The sequence below is a fragment of the Scyliorhinus canicula genome, chromosome 2 (assembly GCF_902713615.1).
Source record: "Scyliorhinus canicula chromosome 2, sScyCan1.1, whole genome shotgun sequence".
NCBI classification, from domain to species: domain Eukaryota; kingdom Metazoa; phylum Chordata; class Chondrichthyes; order Carcharhiniformes; family Scyliorhinidae; genus Scyliorhinus; species Scyliorhinus canicula.
In genome coordinates this window covers 43,817,010-43,838,044 of record NC_052147.1, presented here as the reverse complement: position 1 = coordinate 43,838,044, position 21,035 = coordinate 43,817,010, and the positions used below count along the sequence as shown (strand labels likewise).

At 45.6% G+C, this 21,035-nt stretch overlaps 1 protein-coding gene across 4 annotated transcripts in view; it reads left to right on the top strand.

Annotated features, from left to right (window-relative positions):
* The window catches only part of LOC119953032 (protein delta homolog 1), a 102,952-nt gene that overhangs the window by 41,753 nt on the left and 40,164 nt on the right, over positions 1 to 21,035 (top strand). The window contains exons 1-3 of one of the 4 annotated variants that reach the window (XM_038776828.1): positions 6,529 to 6,700; positions 11,370 to 11,481; positions 19,842 to 19,911. In XM_038776828.1, the coding sequence (XP_038632756.1) occupies positions 11,397 to 11,481; positions 19,842 to 19,911 (155 nt within the window). In that variant the 5' untranslated portion in view covers positions 6,529 to 6,700; positions 11,370 to 11,396. Of the gene's footprint in view, positions 1 to 6,528; positions 6,701 to 10,755; positions 11,011 to 11,369; positions 11,482 to 19,841; positions 19,912 to 21,035 lie in introns of those variants that run through there. The other 3 variants (XM_038776838.1, XM_038776820.1, XM_038776811.1) reach the window with 3 other exon arrangements.

Genomic DNA, 21,035 nt, shown 5'->3' with positions numbered 1-21,035 from the left:
GTCATAGACGGCAGAGAGTAGCAATGGAAGGGTGCTTTTCTGATTGGAGGGCTGTGACTAGTGGTGTTCCGAAGGGATCAGTGCTGGGACCTTTGCTGTTCATAGTATATATAAATGATTTGGAGGAAAATGTAACTGGTTTGATTAGTAAGTTTGCAGATGACACAAAGGTAGGTGGAATTGCGGATAGCGATGAGGACTGTCAGAGGATACAGCAGGATTTAGATCCTTTGGATACTTGGGCGGGGAGATGGCAGATGGAGTTTAATCTGGACAAATGTGAGGTAATGCATTTTGGAAGGTCTAATACAGGTAGGGATATACAGTGAATAGTAGAACCCTCAAGTGTATTGACAGTCAGAGAGATCTAGTGTACAGGTCCACAGGTCACTGAATAGGGGCAACACAGGTGGAGAAGGTAGTCAAGAAGGCATACGGTATGCTTGCCTTCATTGGCCGGGGCATTGAATATAAGAATTGGCAAATCATGTTGCTGCTGTATAGAACCTTAGTTAGGCCACACTTGGAGTATAGTGTTCAATTTTGGTCGCCACACTACCAGAAGGATGTGGAGGTGTTAGAGAGGGTGCAGAAGAGATTTACCAGGATGTTGCCTGGTATGGAGGACATTAGCTATGAGGAGCGGTTGAATAAACTTGGTTTGTTCTCACTGGAACAACAGAGGTTGAGGGGCGACTTGATAGAGGTCTACAAAATTATGAGGGGCATAGACAGAGTGGATAGTCAGAGGCTTTTTCCCAGGGTAGAGGGGTCAATTACTAGGGGGCATAGATTTAAGGTGCGAGGGGCAAGGTTCAGAGGAAGTGTACAAGGCAAGTTTTGTACACAGAGGGTCGTGGGTGCCTGGAACTCGCTGCTGGAGGAGGTGGTGGAAGCAGGGACGATAGTGATGTTTAAGGGGCAGCTTGACAAATACATGAATAGGACGGGAATAAATGGATACGGACCCTGGAAGTGTAGAAGATTTTAGTTTAGATGGGCAGCATAGTCGGCACAGGCTTGGAGGGCCGAAGGGCCTGTTCCTGTGTGTACTTTCCTTTGATCTTTGTTCTTTTTGAGGTGATAGGAATAGTTTCTGAGGATGATATGCTGTGTGAAATCTGACTGAGTCCACTGATTGTCACTAGTGTGTGTTCATGGCAGCTGGACCTATAATCACTGGGGCTTTAGTCTCCATAATGTAGAACCCAAAAGGATTGATTGAACCTGTACATCAGGATTCTGCACATGGATTTGTAAAATGTTATACACATTAAGTTGCAGAGTAGTAGGTTTCATCATAACCTTCCATGTCTGTGGATATATATAATTTAGAATGTGCAGAGGTTGAACGCTGACACTTGCCCCTGTGTCAATCTTGACCGATGGGGAGCTCCCAATTTTCTCAGGGAAGATAATTTGAATCTTGGCAAATACTTTGACTGGTGTGACAGTTGGAATATTTCCATGAGATTGACAGTGTAAAACCTGTGTTCATCGCTCCTCATCTTATCGTGCACATCATTGTCTTTTTCTGGTTTGTCAATCACCTCTGACGCGATAGCAGATGGTCATTCCTATAGCTTGAAGGTAACCGTTGTGTATGGTTTGTTTGGATCAGTGTATGGCCTTTTGTAGCTGCATCAGCCTTTGCTCTCGTGCACTGCCACTACCAATGGCCTTATCTGCCTCGTGCCTTGCAGAGTAGGTGGAAAGCTGGGCAAGACCTTAGTGCGTGCAGAAGGTCACATCTTCAACATGGCTGGTTAAGTTTTGATGTTGTCATGAGTACGTCAACAGTAGTCCATATCCAAATGCAGCAAGACCTGGACAATATCCACGCTTGGGATGACAAGTGGGAAGCAACATTCATGCCACATAAGTGCCAGGCAATCACCATCTCCAGCAAGTCAGAATCTAATCATTGCCCCTTCACATTCATTGGCATTACCATCACTGAATCCCCCACAATCAACATCCTGGGGATTGGCCAGAAACTGAAATGGACTAGCTGTATAAATACTGTGGCAACAGGAACAGGTTAGAGGCTAAGAATCTTTCAGTGGGTATCTCACCTCCTGCTCCCCAAAGCCTGCCCACCATTTAAAAGGCACAAATCAGGAATGTGATGGAATACTCTCCACTTGCCTGTATGAGTGCAGCTCCAACAACACAAGACGCTCGACAACATCCAGGACAAGCAGCCCACTAGATTGGCACCCCTTCCATAAACATTCACTCCCTTCAGCATTGATGCACAGTGACAGCAGTGAATACCATCTACAAGTTGCACAGCAGGAACTCACAAAAACTCCTTAGACAGCACCTTCCAAACCCACGACCACTATGATCCCCCTTCTAGCCACTTACCATCCTCACTTGGAAATATATCGCCGTTCCTTCACTGTTGCTGGATCTCCCTCCCTAACAGCACTGTGGATGTACCTACATAGCATTCCTGCAGGCGTTCAAGAAGACAGCTCCTTCTCAAGGGCAATAACGGATGGGTAGTAAATGCTGGCCTAACCTGCAAAGCCCACAACCGTTGAATGAGGAAAACAAATTAGAGTTTTACTTGGGATCCTTGGACCTGTGAGGATCACTTTGCATTTACATTCATCCTTGAGTAGCTTCTTGTGCCACACATTTGGGATTTGTCTAGCAGACCTTGCTGGAATTCTTCCATATGAATAGATGTATTCACTAACTGAACAATTTTTGTCTGCTGGCTCTGTGTTTGAAATATCACAGCAAGTACCTTTTTCTCTGCATCTGTTGAAGTGCTCTATGGATTCTGTAGGCTATTGTTGAAATGACATGAACTCTAGTCAATTAATATGAAAACTTTAACCTGATTCCAAACGAGTCTTCCAATACCGTCTATACCTTTTGGGGATAATTTTGCTCTGCTGCTGTTAATCCTGACATGTTCAGCCTATGTGAACCTTTATTCCCTATTGTTTGGTGAATTTTTATTGCTTGCTTATCTGATTCAATCACTCCTGAATCAACCATAACTCTATTTGTTGTTTAAACATTTTGAATTTGTTTAGTAAGTCAGCTGCATCCCAATTCAAACGGGGGAGCTTTGTGAACATTTTGACAATATCCCTTTGACCTCCTCCTTGTTTTACTCAATTTGTTATTCAGCAACTCCCAGAGCTCTTTGTTATAGTTGCAACTTGAAACTGATCCAGTTTCTATGCTTGTTTTGGTTTGATTCCCCCTTACTATCAATCTGGCCTGCACCCTGGCAACTTGCCTTTCCCAACTGAGCTAACCCAGCACTGGTCCTCTCAACTCCATCCGACTCACTGACTTGACAGCTATGCACTGCAATATCACATTTTCTGTGCAGTCAACATGCTGTGGTTTCAACATGCTCCGATACTGGGCATTTGTTGTGGTCTGACCAAAACAATAAGGGTCATCTCATGCCATGTAGCCCTATCTAAGGCTGTTCACCATTTTATCCCTGTACTTAATCTTGGTGTCACACAGTTTGACCACCACTGACACATGTTGTGTGTAAGAATAATATTAAGGAACCAAAAACTCGTAAGGGATTGTGTAACCACATTATCAATTCACTTGCTCAGACTAGGCGTGCAAGAGCATACATAGATGGATAGAAAGTTTGAACACATCAGCAGCAGAGCTGTGTATGCTGTGCTATGCTCACAGGTGAAAATGAAACTAAGACTGGATCACATGATACACTTCCCTTCTAGTAATGGTATGGAGCTATCCCTTAAAGGCACATTACAACACATTGGGCCGGGAAGATTCAGTCCTACATGAATTATGCTGGCTGAGCTGTGAATATGCTGCACATAAGTGAAGGGAAGAAATGGGCTCATACAAACATATGAAATAGGGGCAGACATAGGCCAGTTGACCCTTTGAGCCTACTCTGCCATTCAATAAGAACATGGCTAATCTATTTGCAGTTTGAGTTCCATGTTCCTACCTACCCTCAGTAACCATTGATCCTCTTGCCTAACAAGAATCTATCTACCGCCAGCACAAAAATATTCAGTGACCCCGCTTCCACTACCTTCTGAGGAAGAGAGTTCCAAAGTCTGAGAGAAAATATTTCTCCTCATCTCTGTCTTAAAAAGGTGACCCCTAATTTCAAAACTGTGTCCACAAGAGGAAATATCCTTCCCACGTCAAGACCTTTCAGGATCATACCCCTCACTCTCCTAAACTTCAGAGGAAACAAGCCCAGCCTGTACAACCTATCATCATCAGACAAGCTACTCATTCTAAAAATCAATCTGGCAAACCTCATCTGAACTTCCTCCAAAGCTTAAACACCCTTGCTTAAATAAGGAGACCAAAACTGCACACAATATTCAAGAAGTGGTCTCACCAATGCCCATATAACTGAAGTATATCATCCTCACTTTTTGTGTTCAATTCCTCTCATAATAACAGATAGCATTCCATTAGCCTTCTTGATCATGTGCTGTCCTTGCACACCAACTTCTTGTGACTCACACCTAGATCGCTCTGTACCTCTGAATTCTGAAGTCATTCTCCATTTAAGTAATATCTGTTTTTTTTTATTCTTCCTGCCAAAGTGAACCAGCTCGCTGGTCAGCTTAAGTCTGCAGTGCAAGGTCACTAACACCACCCACAGACTGGGTGTGTGAATATCAGCTGGGAACATGTTCACACAAACAGGCCCACTATAAGTGATGGGAAGCCGCACCAATAAGGGAGCCAGATCACATCTGGATAATTACAAACTCCATGGATTCTTTGAAAAGGTAACAACAGATGTTGCTAGGGTTTCAACTGAGCCAGGCTATGCAAAACATCTGTGCAAGAGATAAACAATGGCACTTCAGATCCATTGCAGTGCAGATCAACACTGCAGCATAAATCTCAGAGTGCGGAAACACAAAAGATCTTGACGAGCTTGATCAGTGGAGAGGGCAATGACAGGCACAGCTTGGTACGGGAAAATGAAAGTTAAACTATTTGGCAAAGGGAATGCTGATGTGAATCATATGCTAAATGGGAATGTGTTGTAACAGGAGAGAGAACTTGCAGTTTCTGTAAATAGGTCATTATGAACAGAACAGCGCAACCAGGTGCTTGGAGCAAACAGAATTTGGAAATAAGAGGAAGAGGTATAAGATGCACATCCAGGAACATAATTGTAAATACAAACATGGTCCTGATAAGACGAGGTGTTGCATCTTTTAATCTCCCCAATTCAAAAATGATCGCCCAGAATTGGAGTGGATACAGCGGGGGCGGGGTGGGGGGGGGGGGGGGGGGCTAAGGACATAATGAAATGACATAGGAGGAAAGATTGACTACCGTGGGCGATTTTTCTCTCTGAAAGAGATTGAGAGGAGGTATTACACATGTTTCACATGTTGGAAGGTTTGGAAAAATTGGATCCTAGTAAGCTCTTCAGCCATGTAGAGAATTCAAGTGACGGATAGAAAAAGAACACAGAAAATGCAGGAAGAACTTTTCTCCCAAATGCTTGCTACAGATGCCAGCTACTGGCGATGAAACTGACAACCTTAATGCATTTCCAGAAAGAACGAGACCGAGGCTGGCCAGCAATTTGCATTTATATAGCGCCTTTAACCTTGGGAAAAGTCCGAAGGCGCCTCACAGGACGTTGTCAGATATAAATTGACCCTGGGGGGAGCAGACTGATTCTAAGGATAGCGAGATTCATTCAATTACAGAGGAGTCTCTGGCTATCCTCAGATTGGAGATATAATTTGCTCAATAAACAGGGCCGGCTCAAGGCACCGGCAACTCGGGCTGTCGCCCGGGGCGCCATGTGCTAGGGGGCGCCAGACTCGGGTCCCGCGCATTCGCAGTTGGGCCGGCGCCAACCAGCGCATGCGCGGTGGCCGCACTCCCCCAGTGTGGCCGCACTCCCCCAGGGCGGCCCCCCCCCGGTCCGTCCCCCCGCCCGGTCCGCTCCCCCCCGCCTCGGGTCCGCCCGCCCCGCCCCCCCCTCGGGTCCGCCCGCCCCGCCCCCCCCTCGGGTCCGCCCCCGCCCCCCCCCTCGGGTCCGCTCCCTCCCCCCGGGTCCCCCCCCTCCCCCCCCGGCCCGGTCTGCCCCCCCTCGGCCCCGCCCCCCCACCCTCGGCCCCGCCCCCCCACCCTCGGCCCCGCCCCCCCACCCTCGGCCCCGCCCCCCACCCTCGGCCCCGCCCCCTCTCCCTCGGCCCCGCCCCCTCTCCCTCGGCCCCGCCCCCTCTCCCTCGGCCCCGCCCCCTCTCCCTCGGCCCCGCCCCCTCTCCCTCGGCCCCGCCCCCTCTCCCTCGGCCCCGCCCCTCCCTCGGCCCCACCCCCCTCCCTCGGCCCCCCCCCCCGCCCCCCGCCCCCCCCCCCGCCCCCCGCCCCCCCCCCCGCCCCCGCCCCCCCCCCCGCCCCCCGCCCCCCCCCCGCCCCCCCCCCGCCCCCCGCCCCCCCCCCGCCCCCCCAAGGGCGCCGAAGTTCAGCTTGCCCGGGGCGCCAGCAACCCTAGGGCCGGCGCTGTCAATAAATAGGAGGCAAAAGAGACGAATAAAAGGGAATAGTTGATATTTCCCCACCCTCCGCTCTAATGACCTGATTGAACAAAGTGAGAGCTGACTTTGGACACGCGACCTGGGCGCTATATCCATGGGAAAATGAAGAGAGCCGTGTCCGTTCTGTCGGTGGTTTTTTTGCTGCTGTGAGTATTTATCAGGATGGTGGAACGCACAATTTCTGAATGTAACCGCGGCTGCAGAGTCCTTGTCATTTCTGATGCACTGGATATCATATTTCAATCAAAATCTCCAAACCTTAAAAATATTAGTGCATTAAAAATCTGCAAGGCTTTTATCGTTTTAGAAAACAGTGTGCCTTATGCAGTTCCTGGTAAGGTTGTGAATCAGTTCCAACAATTCATTGCTGTGGATTTACAGGGTATTTTTTTTTTACATTTCTTTTGCAAACTGAGGGTAACTTGGTTCCACCAGAATTGTTTACTGCTGTATGTACCCCGGGATTCTTGTGATCAGCCTTTTGGAAAATATCACTTTCAAAAGAGGAATGGTTGATTTTTAGACTGTAATGATGTGGTTATTTGGCTGGGGAGGGTACAAAAGTTGTGTGCGTTACCACATTTGCTCCCAATAACGAATTCAGTTTGGAGTGCGTCGTGTTTCAGTCGAAGTGTTAGGGTGGTCCAAAGGAGCCTCCTGTAACCGGACTGGAGTTATACCAGTGCTCAAACCCAAATGAAATAGCATAAATGCTTCACAGCTCCAGGGTCCCAGGTTCGATTCCCGGCTGGGTCACTGTCTGTGTGGAGTCTGCACGTCCTCCCCGTGTGTGCGTGGGTTTCCTCCGGGTGCTTCGGTTTCTTCCCACAGTCCAAAGATGCGCAGGTTAGGTGGATTGGCCATGCTAAATTGCCCATGGCTCAGTTGGCAGCTCTAAAAGTAAGGTTAAGGGGGGGGGGGGGGGGGTTGTTGGGTTACGGGTATAGGGTGGATACGTGGGTTTGAGTAGGGTGATCATTGCTCGGCACAACATTGAGGGCCGAAGGGCCTGTTCTGTGCTGTACTATTCTATATATCTATGTTCTATGACTCGACATCCTCGCCACGTTCCCTCCAAAGTCTGGACTACAAGTTAACATTGCAATGAAGTGCCCCAATCTTTTGGAATGGAAATGTTTAGGTTCCCCATATTTACAGAACTAGGGGTGAACCTTTAAGAACTAAGGACTGGGCCTCACCCAGAGAGTGGTGAATCTGTGGAATTCGCTACAACAGAAAGTAGTTGAGGCCAAAATGTTCGGTAATTTCAGGAAGGAATTAGATCTAGCTCTTGGGGGAAAAGGGTGAAGGGATATGGGGGGAAAGCGTGATTAGGGTATTGAACCTGATGACCAGCCATGATCATAATGAATGGGGGAGCAGGCCCGAAGGGCTGAATGGCCTCTCCTGCCTCTATTTTATATGTTTCTATATCACAAAAACCAGAATAGTTCAGGGGCTAGAACTACAAAAGCAGAAAAAAAAACTAGTTGGAATGTTAAAATCAAAATAACCCGGATGCTGGAAATCTGAAATAAAATCAGGAAATGATGGAAAGGTTCAGCAGGTCTGTCTGTATCTGTGGAGAGAGAGAGAAACAGTGAGAGTCCTAACTCACTCTTTGGAACTCTAAACTCAATATTGGAATATTAAAGCCTATTCACTGTTGGTTGGTTAGAATATTGTTGATGTGGAGATGTCGGCTTTGGACTGGGGTGGGAACAGTAAGAAGTCTTACAACACCAGGTTAAAGTCCAACAGTTCTGTTCTGTTTTGAATCACTAGCTTTCAGAGCGCAGCTCCTTCCTCAGGTGAATAATGTAATATGTAAGACATCTGAAAAGATTTTGAAGTCAGTGGGGTTTAAAAAAGTGATGTTCGAGAGATTCCCTGCAACTCTGCTAGATCAGATAGCATATTAGCGCAGATACTGAAAGAGATTAGCAGTGTCATTCGTGAAGTACTGGATATTGGGTTAAGAAAGGAAAGACTTGCATTTACCCGGCAGCATTGCAATTTTCCAGCCATTGTTGCAATGTAGGAAATGTAGTGACCGATTTGCAGCAGACAAACTCTCTCAAACAGAAATGTGATGATGATCCAACTTTAGTAATGGTGTTAAATATTGAACAGGAAAGCTCTGCTGCTCTTTTATCAAATAAGATTTTTTATGTCCATCTAAGGAGGGCAGATGGGGTTTTAATGGCCCACCCGTACCGTAAGACAGCACCTGCAACACTCCCTTAATACTGTACTGCAGTGTCACCTTAAAAAGGTGCGCTCAAGTCTCTGGCATGTGACTGGAAACCACAATCTTCAGGCGGGTAAGGCAGCTGCCAACTGAGCCATGGCTGATACCAGTGAAGGAATCGCTGCGGGTCGGTGACATCGTGAAGGAATGGAAGCAATCAAATGCAGTCTGTATTAAAAAAATAACATAAGTGAGCAATGCAACCACAGGACATTTAATACGTAAAGGTGAGGAACAGGTTAAAAACGCGGGCTGGAGGAATACCACAGCAATAACTTCAGTATAGGACTAGAATGGAAAGGTTCTGCCAGTCCCTTGATTGAGGACATCAAGAGGAAAGTAGAATTGCTTAAAAAGCTTTCAGTGGCGTTTCAAATGAAAAGCGTCTAATTAAATGACACTCCAGGGTAGAACATTGCAATCAAGTAGTTGTGTATCACCCCCCCCCCCCCCCCCTGCACATAGACTCAGTGCACAGATTGAGAGGAAACCTGCGGGGCTCAACATCTGGAACCCTCTCCCTCTTCACCTGGAGAAAAAATACATGGATTCTAAAAACACATCTTAGTTTGTGAAATGTGTTGCTGAGTCAAAAGCGAGCAGTAGATATCAAGGGTGCGGCCAAATTCTAGCTGCAGGATTTAGATCAATTGATAAAAAGCAGTGTAAAATAATGCACACTGGTTGAGAGGATGCCCTGGTTACCACACAATGTATGGGGCTGAATGGGCACAGGGCAATTCAGGAAAATGGAGCTCGGGGCAACAGCAGATGCTTAGTAGATGTTGCAAAGCAATTAAAATAAGGGACAGTGAGACGGAAAATCATAACAATAAAGTGCAAGTTAAAACGTTACCAGAATGTTCTGTAAAAAGCCATTATCAGACCGCATTTGTGTTGGGTTTGGACATCATAGTACAAAGAGTAAAGGAGAAGAATAATCCAAAGAGAGGAAGAATTAGAAAAGGTTAGATTTTCTAGTCCATAACGATGGGAGTGGTTGGGGGGGGGGGGGGGGGAATGGGGGGATATATCATAGAATCAGAGAATTTACAATGTGGAAGGAGGGCATTCAGCCCATCGAGTCTGCACAAGCTCTTGGACAGATCACCCCCACTTACACCCACGCCTTCACCCTATCGCCGTAACCCAGTAACCCCACCCAACCTTTTTGGACACTAAGGGCAATTTATCATGGCCAATCCACCTAACCTGCACATCTTTGGACTGTGGGAGGAAACAGGAGCACCAGGGAAAATCCATGCAGGTATGAGGAGAACGTGCAGACTCCGCACAGTGACCCAGCGACGAATCGATCCTGGGACGCTGGAGCTGTAAAGCAACTGTACTAACCACAGCGCTACTGCACTGCCCTATATAGAAAAGTGACACTTTAGAAAATGATATAAAGTAAACCCATCAGCTGAGCAAAATTAAGTAAACAAAATACATTTAAATGTGATCATTGAAAGGACCTCTTTACTCCAGGGGCCATCACACCTGGCATAATCTGCCAAAGGAGGAATACTTTAGGGGAATAAGTAGACTGGGATTGCTGCGTGTACTGCTGCGAATTCATCTCGATCTGAATTGTACATTTTTCTGAATTACCGCTTCGGCTGTCAGGAGAGTGGAAGCTCTGGGCGTGAAAATAGCAATGAGACCACTGGGGAGATGAAGGGGATAAAATAAGGAGGTCTTGTTATGATCTGGAATGTGCTGCCTGAAAAAGTGTTGGGAGCAGAGTGAATAGTAACTTTCCAAAGGAAATATTTTTTGAAAAAGAAACATTTGCAGAGCTCTGAGGAAAGTGGGACCAACTGGGCAGCTTCTTTAGAGAGCTGGCAACAGGCGGATGGGCCGAATTGCCTCATTCTGTACTGTAAGATTCTCTGTGGCAGATAAACCACACAGCTTGGACGGATTGCTTTTCTTTGTGATAAAGAGAACCGATTTCTTTAAGAAATCGAGCCCTCTTTAAGAAACTGAATTGAGCTTCCGTGCAGAGTTGGAGGGGACGCATGCGCCCTTTAACTGGCTCTCACTCCAGACTGGACAGCCATCCCCTCCACACCCCGAAGCTGGGATGTGAAAGAGCAGCGGTCCTGGTGCAGCATTCTCTGGCCATCCCTAACAACAGCTACTCCAGGTCAGGTCACATCAGCTTGAAGCGGGAGTCCGGGGTCAGCAGCTGGGAAGCTTCAGGTAAAGTTAGTGTCACAGGAAAGTGACTGACCCCCTGCTACCCCAGCCCCAAATGTGGCGACCACCCTCAGGGTATGAGTGGGTAAACTGTCCCATTGGTCTACATGGGAGAGTAAAGAGCCTCGCTTCCCTCTCTCTCTCAGTGGCGGTCGGTTTCATTGTGTCTGCCCACCTCAACTTGGCTGTTAGAGTGGATGGTGCCGGGGATGCCTGCTGGCAAAATCCTCTCACTTTGCCATTGCAAGGGAAACCGAATGAAGCTGCTCCCAGGAAGCCAGTGCGAGGTGTGGGACAGCCGGGTGCACTGCTGCAAATTCACCTCGATCTGAATTGTAAACCTTTCTTTCAATACTGCTCAGGTTGTGAGGAGAGTGACAGCTCTGGACATGGAAACAGCAATGGACCATTATTCTGCCGCTTGGGTGTTGGCGAGTTGTATTCTGACCCTCACTGCTGGCGGCTTTGTTGAAGGTAAGCAGATTCATTTTCCCCTGGAAATGTGGCGGCCAGCTCCAGGTCATTGTCAGCATTAAGGCGAGTTCCATTCACTCCGGCTACTGAGCCGATTGATTTGCTTTATGTTGTGAACAAGGCTCTGACAATGAGCGCGGACAGGACGAGACGGTCCCACTAACCAGGGGAGGTGGCATTTCAGCGTTTGCGCGACCCTCACTTTAATGAGCAACTTTTTAGAAATGAATTCACTCTCACAGGTCGGAAACAAATTGGAGTCAACATTTAGAAACTCGGATCAGGTTAATATCAAATGCAAAGTTCAGAAGACTCCTTCTTCCTGAAAGATTTCCGCCAGTATCTTCTAGGACTGAATGTTTTGTCTAGACGTGTAGATGCCCGACAGCACACATCACTTTTCTGATAGAAAGGGCTGATTAGAAAGCTGAGTGAAGTGGGACTAAGATTCGAGTGGATCTTCTTAGACCAGATCGTTCAGATCTGGTTATTAGGATACTGGGCACATCCAAGATTGTGATAAGTGAGGATGTCATTATTGGCGACTCCCACGATTCGAACAATCCGTTATCTTATTTGGATGGATTCATTCCCAATGAAGGCAATTCCAGTGCACCGAGCATTACTTTTTATGAATTGTAGCCCAGATTGTACTCAGTATTGTGCGGAATGTTTAAACAAGGGAAAACCAGGACACAACCAGCTTCCAATAACCCTCCCGGACACCCCCTCAGATTCCGCGCAATGCTGAGCAGCCCCTTTATTGAGGGGGACAGTTAGTCAGGATCATGGCTTTGCTGTAGAAAGGGTGAGGATAATGTTAATCTGCCGTGTTTTATTAGGAATCCTTTTGAAAACATAAAATGGGGGAGAAGACGGACAGTGTATTGAACTTGCAGATGACGAGATGTTGCTTCGCTCCATTATGGGAAGACAATAAGCTGCCCCCTTGTGTCCTCAGCAAGTGAGTGTGGCCAGTCCTTGCTGCAGTTCCACCAATCACATTGTGTACATTCCAGACATCCTGTGCCATTTCTTTGCCAGAGTTAGAACTTTTCTAATGTCCACCCGCTCGCTTGACTTTGTATCTGGTGCCTCTGTCTGGCCATTTCCGAACCCGTTCGATAGCAACGTCAGGGTAAACATTCATAGTTGGAGCAAAAGCAGAATCGCCGATAATGCTGTTTTCCCGTCCATTTTAAAGATATTTGCTGCTGCAATGACATCTATTTGCAAGACATTTGTAATGATGATATTTTCACAAACTCTGAAAGGAACTACATCAGTAGCAATGTGTTAGAATCCAGTTATGGCATTTAACGGGAAATGGGTCAGTATGAATAGATAAAAAGCTATTTTTTTGTTATGAAATGGCCAGGCTCTGGATGCGATTGTAGCATCCAGGCAGCGAGGCAGCAGGTACCCATCACACTAACACCGTGAAGATGGGAAACATAAGAGAATACTGCCAGGTTAGTCTCTGTGGGGAGAGAAACAGAGTTAACCTTTGGTCAGAGCCGGTGAAGGTTAAGAATATTCCCAATTTCAAACCACAAAGGCAGGGAAGGGGGAAGAGGAAAAGGAAAGGTGTGTAACAGTGTGATGGGCAAGAAAGACTATCTCCCCAAAGGGATACTAGAGCAAGGCAAAAGAAAATGGTAACAGGATAAGTAAAAAAAGGACTGGATTCTAGTGGAGGTTTTCATGGGGAAAGCTGAATCACTGCCAACAGCTACAGTTGAAGAAAATGGGAGTAAGGTCTGAGCTTGTTGAACTCAAATGTTGAGTCAGGAACTCTGTCACTTGTTTGATCGAAGGATGAGGTGTTATTGTTCAAACCTATGCTGAGCTTCATTGTGGGAGACCACGAAAAGAGAGATTAAAGTGGGAGTGGGGTGGAGAATTAAAATGATGGGCTGCTGGGGCCCAAAGACACTCTGGTGGACTGAACAGAAATGTCCCTCCAAGTGGTCAAAGTGTTTGTTTTTTTGTCCCCTGTGGAGAGGAGACAACCTCACTAGCAGCTGAAAGGAGTGAAGTAAATCATTATTTAGAACCATAGAATTCCTACAATGCGGAAGGAGGTTATTCGGCCCATCGAGTCTGCACTGACCCCCCCCTGAAAGAGCACCCGGCCCAGGCCCACTCCCGGCACTATTCCCATAATCCAGCATGTATACCCCTGAGAAATATAGCAAACAAGTTAAATATACCTGGTTATAAAGTTTTCAGGAGGGACAGAGAATATGGCAGAGGGGGCGGAGTAGCCTTACTGATTAGAAATACTATCGCCTCAATGGTGAGGAAGGATACTATGAGGGGAAAGCATCCAGTGGAGATTATATGGGTGGAACTGAAGAGCAAAAAAGGATCTAAAACTGTAATGGCTGTTGTGTATTGACCCCCTGGTAGTAAGTCTGAGGCGTTTGATTGTACAAAAAGAAAATTAGGCAACTGTTTAGCAAAGGCAGTGTAGTATTAATGGGGGAATTTTAACTTCCACAAAGATTGATAGAGGCAGACAAGCACCTGTCAGAATAGTAGTGAATTTCTGGAATGTGTCAGGATAGTCTCCAGGGGACTGGCAATGTTAGATATAGTTATGAGTAATGAGCCAAATTTAATTAGTAGCCTAACTGTGTGTGAACATTTATCAAATAGTGATCACAACATTAATGATTTCTGTGTAGCATTTGAAAGCGAAGGGCATGGTTCAGATACTAGAATTTTAGACTTGTGTACAGCTGACTTTAACAGGATGAAACAGACTCGCCACAGTAAACTGGGAAGATCTGTTAATGGGTCAAACAACTGAAGATCAGTGGAGAATATTTAAAGAAACATTTAACGAGATACAGAGTGAGTATATACCCCTGAGAGGAAAAGGCTCCACTTCACAAAAAAACAGCCATGGACAACTAAAGAGGTTAGGGACAGCATAAAACTAAAAGGGCTTTCAAAAATACAAAACAGCACAGATCTAGGTGCATGGGAAAGAGACAAAGACCAGCAAAGGGTCACAAAGCAGCTTATAAGAACTACTGAAATATATTATGAAAGAAAACTTGCAAGGGACATCACAATCAAAAAGAAGAAATGTTATAGTTATACAAGGGGAAAGCGGGTGGTTGAGAGCAATGAAGGCTCACCAAAAGCTGAAACGGGAGATATTGTCAGTGATAATGGGGAAATGACAGACATCTTGAGCAATTACTTTGCCTCAGTATTTACAGTTGAAAAGGAGAATAACTTTCCCGAAGCCCAAAAAAATTAACAGTCAATAGAGGAGAGAGACAATATAATTGACATATGTACAGCATCAGTAACTAGGAAATTAATGGAACTAAAGAGCAACAAATCCCTCAGGCTTGACGGTTTCCACCCAAAGGTGTTAAAGGCAGTAGGGAGCACATGGTAGATGCCTCAATTATAATCTTTTAGCGTCCCCTAGATTCAGGAGTAGTCCCTCTGGATTGTAAAGTTGCACATATTACTCCACTTTTTAAGAAAGGTGAAAGGGAGAAACCAGGGAATTACAGACATCTATGGTAGGGAAATTGCTGGAGTCTATAATCAGGGATGGGACAACTGAACACCTTGAAAAAGTTTGGTCCGTCAGGGAGAGCCAGCATGGATTTGTGAAGGGAAGATTATGTCTGACTAATCTTATTGAATTTTTTGAAGAGGTGTCTAATGTAGTGGACAGGAGAATAGACTAGATTATATCAGCCTGTTTATCTCCACAAGATTTCATTTTCCCCTTGAATAAAACATTGTATTGCTGGCTCTCCTCTTGCCTGCCTCGTTATCTGTACAGGCTTCAATGAGGTCAAATCATCCCTCGACTGCAGAAGATCCAACTGTGTCTCTTCTAAGACTCCCATAACAATGCAATCCCAAATTAACTTATCTTTCAGCACTGCGTTTGGGTGCCCCTACTGAATTTTGTTTGCTCTATAATGGTGTTTTTCCAAAAGCCTTCATAAGTATTAAAGGCTTTGATAACTTCTACATATGCCACCATATCTTCAGTTATGCCCTGTCTGACCATTACACCCTTTATATTACTGCCAATGGAACATAGGAACAGGAGGAGGCCATTCAGTCCCTCAAGACTGTCCCGCCATTTAATGAGATCACAGTTGATCTGTGGCCTAACTCTATCCACGTGTCTTTGGCCAATACAGGCCTAATTTGTGTAACTTAACCCCATAAATCTAGGTATCTTTTTAGTAAACCTACATTGCACTCCCTCCAAGGCCAAAATATCCTTTCTAAGGTGTGGTGCCCAGAACTGCTAACTGTACTCCAAGTGGGGTTAACCAGAGTTTTGCATAGCTGCAGCAAAACTTCTGTGCCTTTATACTCTAATCCTCTAGATATATATGCTAGCATTTCATTAGCCTTTTTTGATTATTTTCTGCACTTGTTCATGGCATTAAGCAACACGGTGGCATAGTGGTTAGCACGTCTGCCTAACAGTGGCAGTTACCCGGATTCAATTCTGTCTGTGTGGAGTTTGCACTTTCTCCCCATGTCTGCGTGGGTTTCCTCCGGGTGCTCCGGAGGCTGTCTACATTGCCACCTAACTTTGTATCATTAGCAAATTTGTATATATGACTTTCTATAACATCAACCAAGTCATTGATGAATAATGTGAATAATTGAGGCCCCAACACAGTTCCCTGTGGTACACCATTAGTCACCTGCTGCCAGTTAGAGTATTTACCCATTATCCCCATTCTCTGTCGCCTGCCACTCAGCCAATTTCCTAATCATGTCAATAATCTGCCCTCAACTCTTGTGGGCTTCCACCTTAGTTAAAAGACCCCTATGGGGGGCTTCTGTAAGTCCATATAAATAACATCCATAGACATCTATAGCACACAGATATTTCAGCACACCTAATATCAAATAGAGAAAAGGAGAAGAAGGCACATTGCAGTTTTATCCCGTATTCTCATTGTCGCAGGTGAAGGGTGCCCCTCCAAAAATGTGGAATACCATTCTTGCAAAAAGAGAGTCCATTTCAAATCAGCTTTTCATAGCAAACAGCTCTTAACAAAACAACGAGAGGAGAAGCAGCCAAGATCAAGGACCATTCAATAGATTTAACAGCATTAGAAGGAAAAGAATTAGAGGTTCTGTTCTTGGAAGTAATTACATGATCAAATGGGAACTATTGGAGTTCAGTTAATGTGGTCAATGGACATGAAACAAACTTAAACTTAGACACTGGAGCAGGAGTTTCAATTCTTTCAGACACAGAATTGTGGTTAAAACCAAACTTCCTTTAGCTATTGACCATAAGGCTCCATGGTCCAGGAGACATTCAACTGAGGTCAAGGGACAGTTGACTGCAAATTCCAATGCAAAGGAAGATAAATCGCAGAAACTTTTATGTGATCCACAATCAATAATGTTCATCAAAAATTTGCCCAGGTCTACAACTCATCTACAAAATTGATGAATTGAAAAACCTTAAGAAGACCAGACAGAATATTTCCCAGGAACAGGTGAAGGAACCAAACAAACCTGGGCAAGAAAAACAACTAACCCAGGGCCAAGAAAAAATACCATCAGAAATGCACAAATGTCAAAGACTGCTTGAGGAATTAGGCAAGGCAAGGAAAAACTGATCAGTGAAGAGACCCAACTTTTGTGCTTGAATGATGAGTTTGCGAATGACAAACAAGAACTGGTGAGAATACTGGAATGTCAGTCACAGGAAGCGGAACACTTGGATGAGGACCTGAAAGCTTGCAGAAGCAAATTTTAACAAAGGCATATCTTCAATTATAATTTGATGAACTTCATGTATGAGAAGTCTCTTAAATTTCATGAAAATACCTTGAACAGGAAAAGGAATTGCTGACAAATTGGAAGAGTCGGCTGAATGCTGAATTAAAAACCACGACTGATGAACTGTTGCAACCTTGCTGTGAAAAGAGCAGTGAAATTTGTAAACTCCAAAGCAATCTGGAGAACGAAAAGGAAGAGTCTCATGCAAATCAGACCAGAGACAACAAAGATCACCAGCAACACAAAGAACCTCTGAGGGTATCCTGATTTGGAAAGGTCTTAGAACGAGATGAAGACAGAGACTTTGGGGTCGGTGTAGGATAATGTAAATAATATTTATTGAAGTCAGACTTGGGGGAGATGTCGTATGAAGGGTTAATGTTACAAGTGTAAACATATAGTCTCCATCAGTGATGTAAGATCACATGACATCAGGACATGGTGAGATAGTTCTATGTAGAACCTCATGCTGAGTTTGTATTGTACATAGTTAATATAATGTTCAATAAAAGGTAGAGTTTATCAACAGCCTTGCCTGCAGCATTTGTCGTAATTCCAAACCAGTGCCCACCATATCCAAGACCCACAGCTACAATAGAAAACCCACCATGTGTTTAAAGGCAGACATCACATGTAATAAAAACGCCATCATGTAACAGCTGGGGAAACCAAGGACTTGAAGGTGCTCATGTCACCTAAGCAAACCATTTGTTTTATTTGGTGAGCATTTAGAAGTGATTGGATTTGTGTAGTTACAGAGAACAAAACAATGGGGAGGACCGTATTTATCATTCTATGACTGTATATTACACACAAGTATATTCATAAACGTAATCATTACCAAAAACACAGTGATCTACGTAGTAATAATAACACAGCAGCCAAATTAGCACATTCATAATGTCACACCAGCTATTTTGGGTTTCTATGGCATAAATGTTGAGGACGGTGGTGAACTTCAATATCACTGGTAATTTGGTGCAGATAGTTAACTGTCCTTACAGGTTTCATGGACCAAGTGGAACATATCACCTGTCAGGTGAGGATGAGCAATCTGAAGCATTGCCCACTATTCACAGGTAGATTGACTCTATTGCTGAAGGCAGACTGACTGGGATGGTATTAACTATTACATTCTCAAAGCTCCTTACACTCCTGGATCTCTTTATTCTCCTCTACCATAACATGGGGCGCGATTCTCCCGAGTCACGAAGACTCGGGAAGCTGGCGTCAAAAACGGGAGGGTTTGACGCCAGCCTCCGCCCCCCCCGACCGGGAACCGATTCAGCTCCCCGGTCGGGGCTAGTACCGCGCGGCCCTGAACTCCGGCATCGCGGGCTTAACGAATTTCGTTAAGGCCGCTAGCCAGAGTTAGCGACGGCTGACGCGTCAGATGACATCAGCAGCGCATGCGCGGATTGGACGACTCCAACCCACGTATGCGCGGATGACGTCATCACGCATATGCGTGAAACCCGCACATTCGCGGGCCGGTATGCCCCTCAGCCGCCCCGCGAATGGATACAGCGGGGCGGCGGAGGGAGAAAGAGTGCGCGGGGTAAGTACCCGCTGCCCGCGATTGGTGCCCACCGATTGTGGGCCCATGGCACCCTTGGCACGGCCGTGGTACTGCCGTGCCAATCGGTGCCATGGTTCCCCAGATCGGGACTTTACGGCCGTTTTTACGAACGGTCAGACCAGGTGTGTTTTACGTTCATAAAAACGGCCGTAAAGGCCTTGGAATTCGGCCCATCGGCCACGGGTGAATAGCTGCTCGCCGTAAAAAAACGGCGGGCAGCGATTCGTGTCGGGAGGCGGGCGTGGGGGGGGGGGGGGAGAGTAGCGGGAGGGCGTCGGACCAGCGTGTCCGTAAAAATTTACACCGCCCGCTATTCTCCGCCCCGTCGTGAGTGCGGAGAATCGCGCCCATGGTATTTAATTTATGCTGCAGCTCATAGAATTCCTACAGTCCTGACTGCTCACCTCCTTTCCATAGCCTCAGCTTTGTTACTCTCACTAATGGCATGTATAAGCTGGAGTTAAGTACTCAGCTTTTCATGTACTGGTGCAAATGGAATATTGTTGATTCCTCATGAACAACCTCTAAGAAATTTAATTGACTTTTTAAAACTTTTCATCACGTCTTTACTTCCGTTCTTCACCAATACGAATGCTCTGAGGCAAACTTAACACAGATGATTCACTGACATTCCACAACATTTTAATTCAAATTTGCTTTTCTTTAACATTCACCAGCAGAAGAACATCAGACCTCTAGTGCCTGGCAATGCCATTATTAATTAAGTCCATTCTTTGAATTCAGCTCTGTGGATTTAAATGCGAAATTGGCCTGAAATTAAAACAAAATGTAGATCATTGGGTAACCGATTCAACCATACCTTCGAGATAGCATACTAGGAATAATTAAACTTTTACTATCTATAATATTAAATGGCCATTGTAGATAGTAATACAAACATATTGGAGTCAAATAGCCCATTGGAAATTGCAGCGGTGATATTTCTAAATGTTTTAACATTTACATTTTTCTTCTACAGCTGAAGGGACTGAATGCCAACGTGGCTGTCACTCACTAACTGGATTCTGTGAGAGCAATGGGGAATGCAGGTACAAACTCAACTAAACATTTAGCCAGGAAAAGATTACCTAAGTTCCAGATTTGTAAAGAAGATAATTTTTAACGTAATCACAAACTACCATTGTTTGTCTAAATTGTCCAGCATGGAATGGTTATAGCACAGAAGGAGACCATTTGTCGTGTTGAGACCACAGTTTGTTCAGACAACCTCGATGTCATACTGGACTCCAAAATTAACTTTCAATCACATCTTTGCCTATAACCCCAGTAGGTTAGAATGGAGGAGGGTCTGGGTAGGGGGTTGGGGTTGAGCGTGCTGGTAACAGCGCCGCTCCCCATGGCCCGAGCAAGTACTCTGGGAGTCCGGTGGTGGTGCCAACACTGAAGATTTGGAAGCTGTTGAGGCAGCATTTGAAGCTGGGGGCTGGGTCAGGGGAGATGCTGTTAGGGGGACATATAGGTTTGAGCCGGGGAGGCTGGACGGGAGGTTTCGGAAATGGGCGGAGAGGGGAATCAGTGTATTAAAAGACCTGTTTCTGGGGGTACGTTTTGAAAGGTTGGAAGAGTTGGGGGATAAATATGGACTCGGGAAAGGGAAAGGGTTTAGATACCTGCAGCTCTGAGACTTTGCCAGGAAGGAGGTTGAGAGCTTCCCGCTAGGACCGACCCCCTCATTGTTGGAAGAGATATTGACGGCAGGAGGAATGGAGAAGGGGATGGTGTCGGCGGTCTACAGGAGGAGTTTGGGGGATTGGATTGGATTGGATTGGATTTGTTTATTGTCACGTGTAACGAGGTACAGTGAAAAGTATTTTTCTGTGAGCAGCTCAACAGATCATTAAGTACATGGGAAGAAAAGGGAAGAAAAGAAAATACATAATAGGGCAACACAAGATATACAGTGTAACTACATAAGCACTGGCATCGGATGAAGCATATAGGGTGTAGTGTTAATGAGGTCAGTCAATAAGAGGGTCGCTTAGGAGTCTGGTGACAGTGGGGAAGAAGCTGTTTTTGAGTCTGTTCGTGCGTGTTCTCAGACTTCTGTATCTCCTGCCCGATGGAAGAAGTTGGAAGAGTGGGTAAGCTGGGTGGGAGGGATCTTTGATATGCTGCCCACTTTCCCCAGGCAGCGGGAGGTGTAGATGGAGTC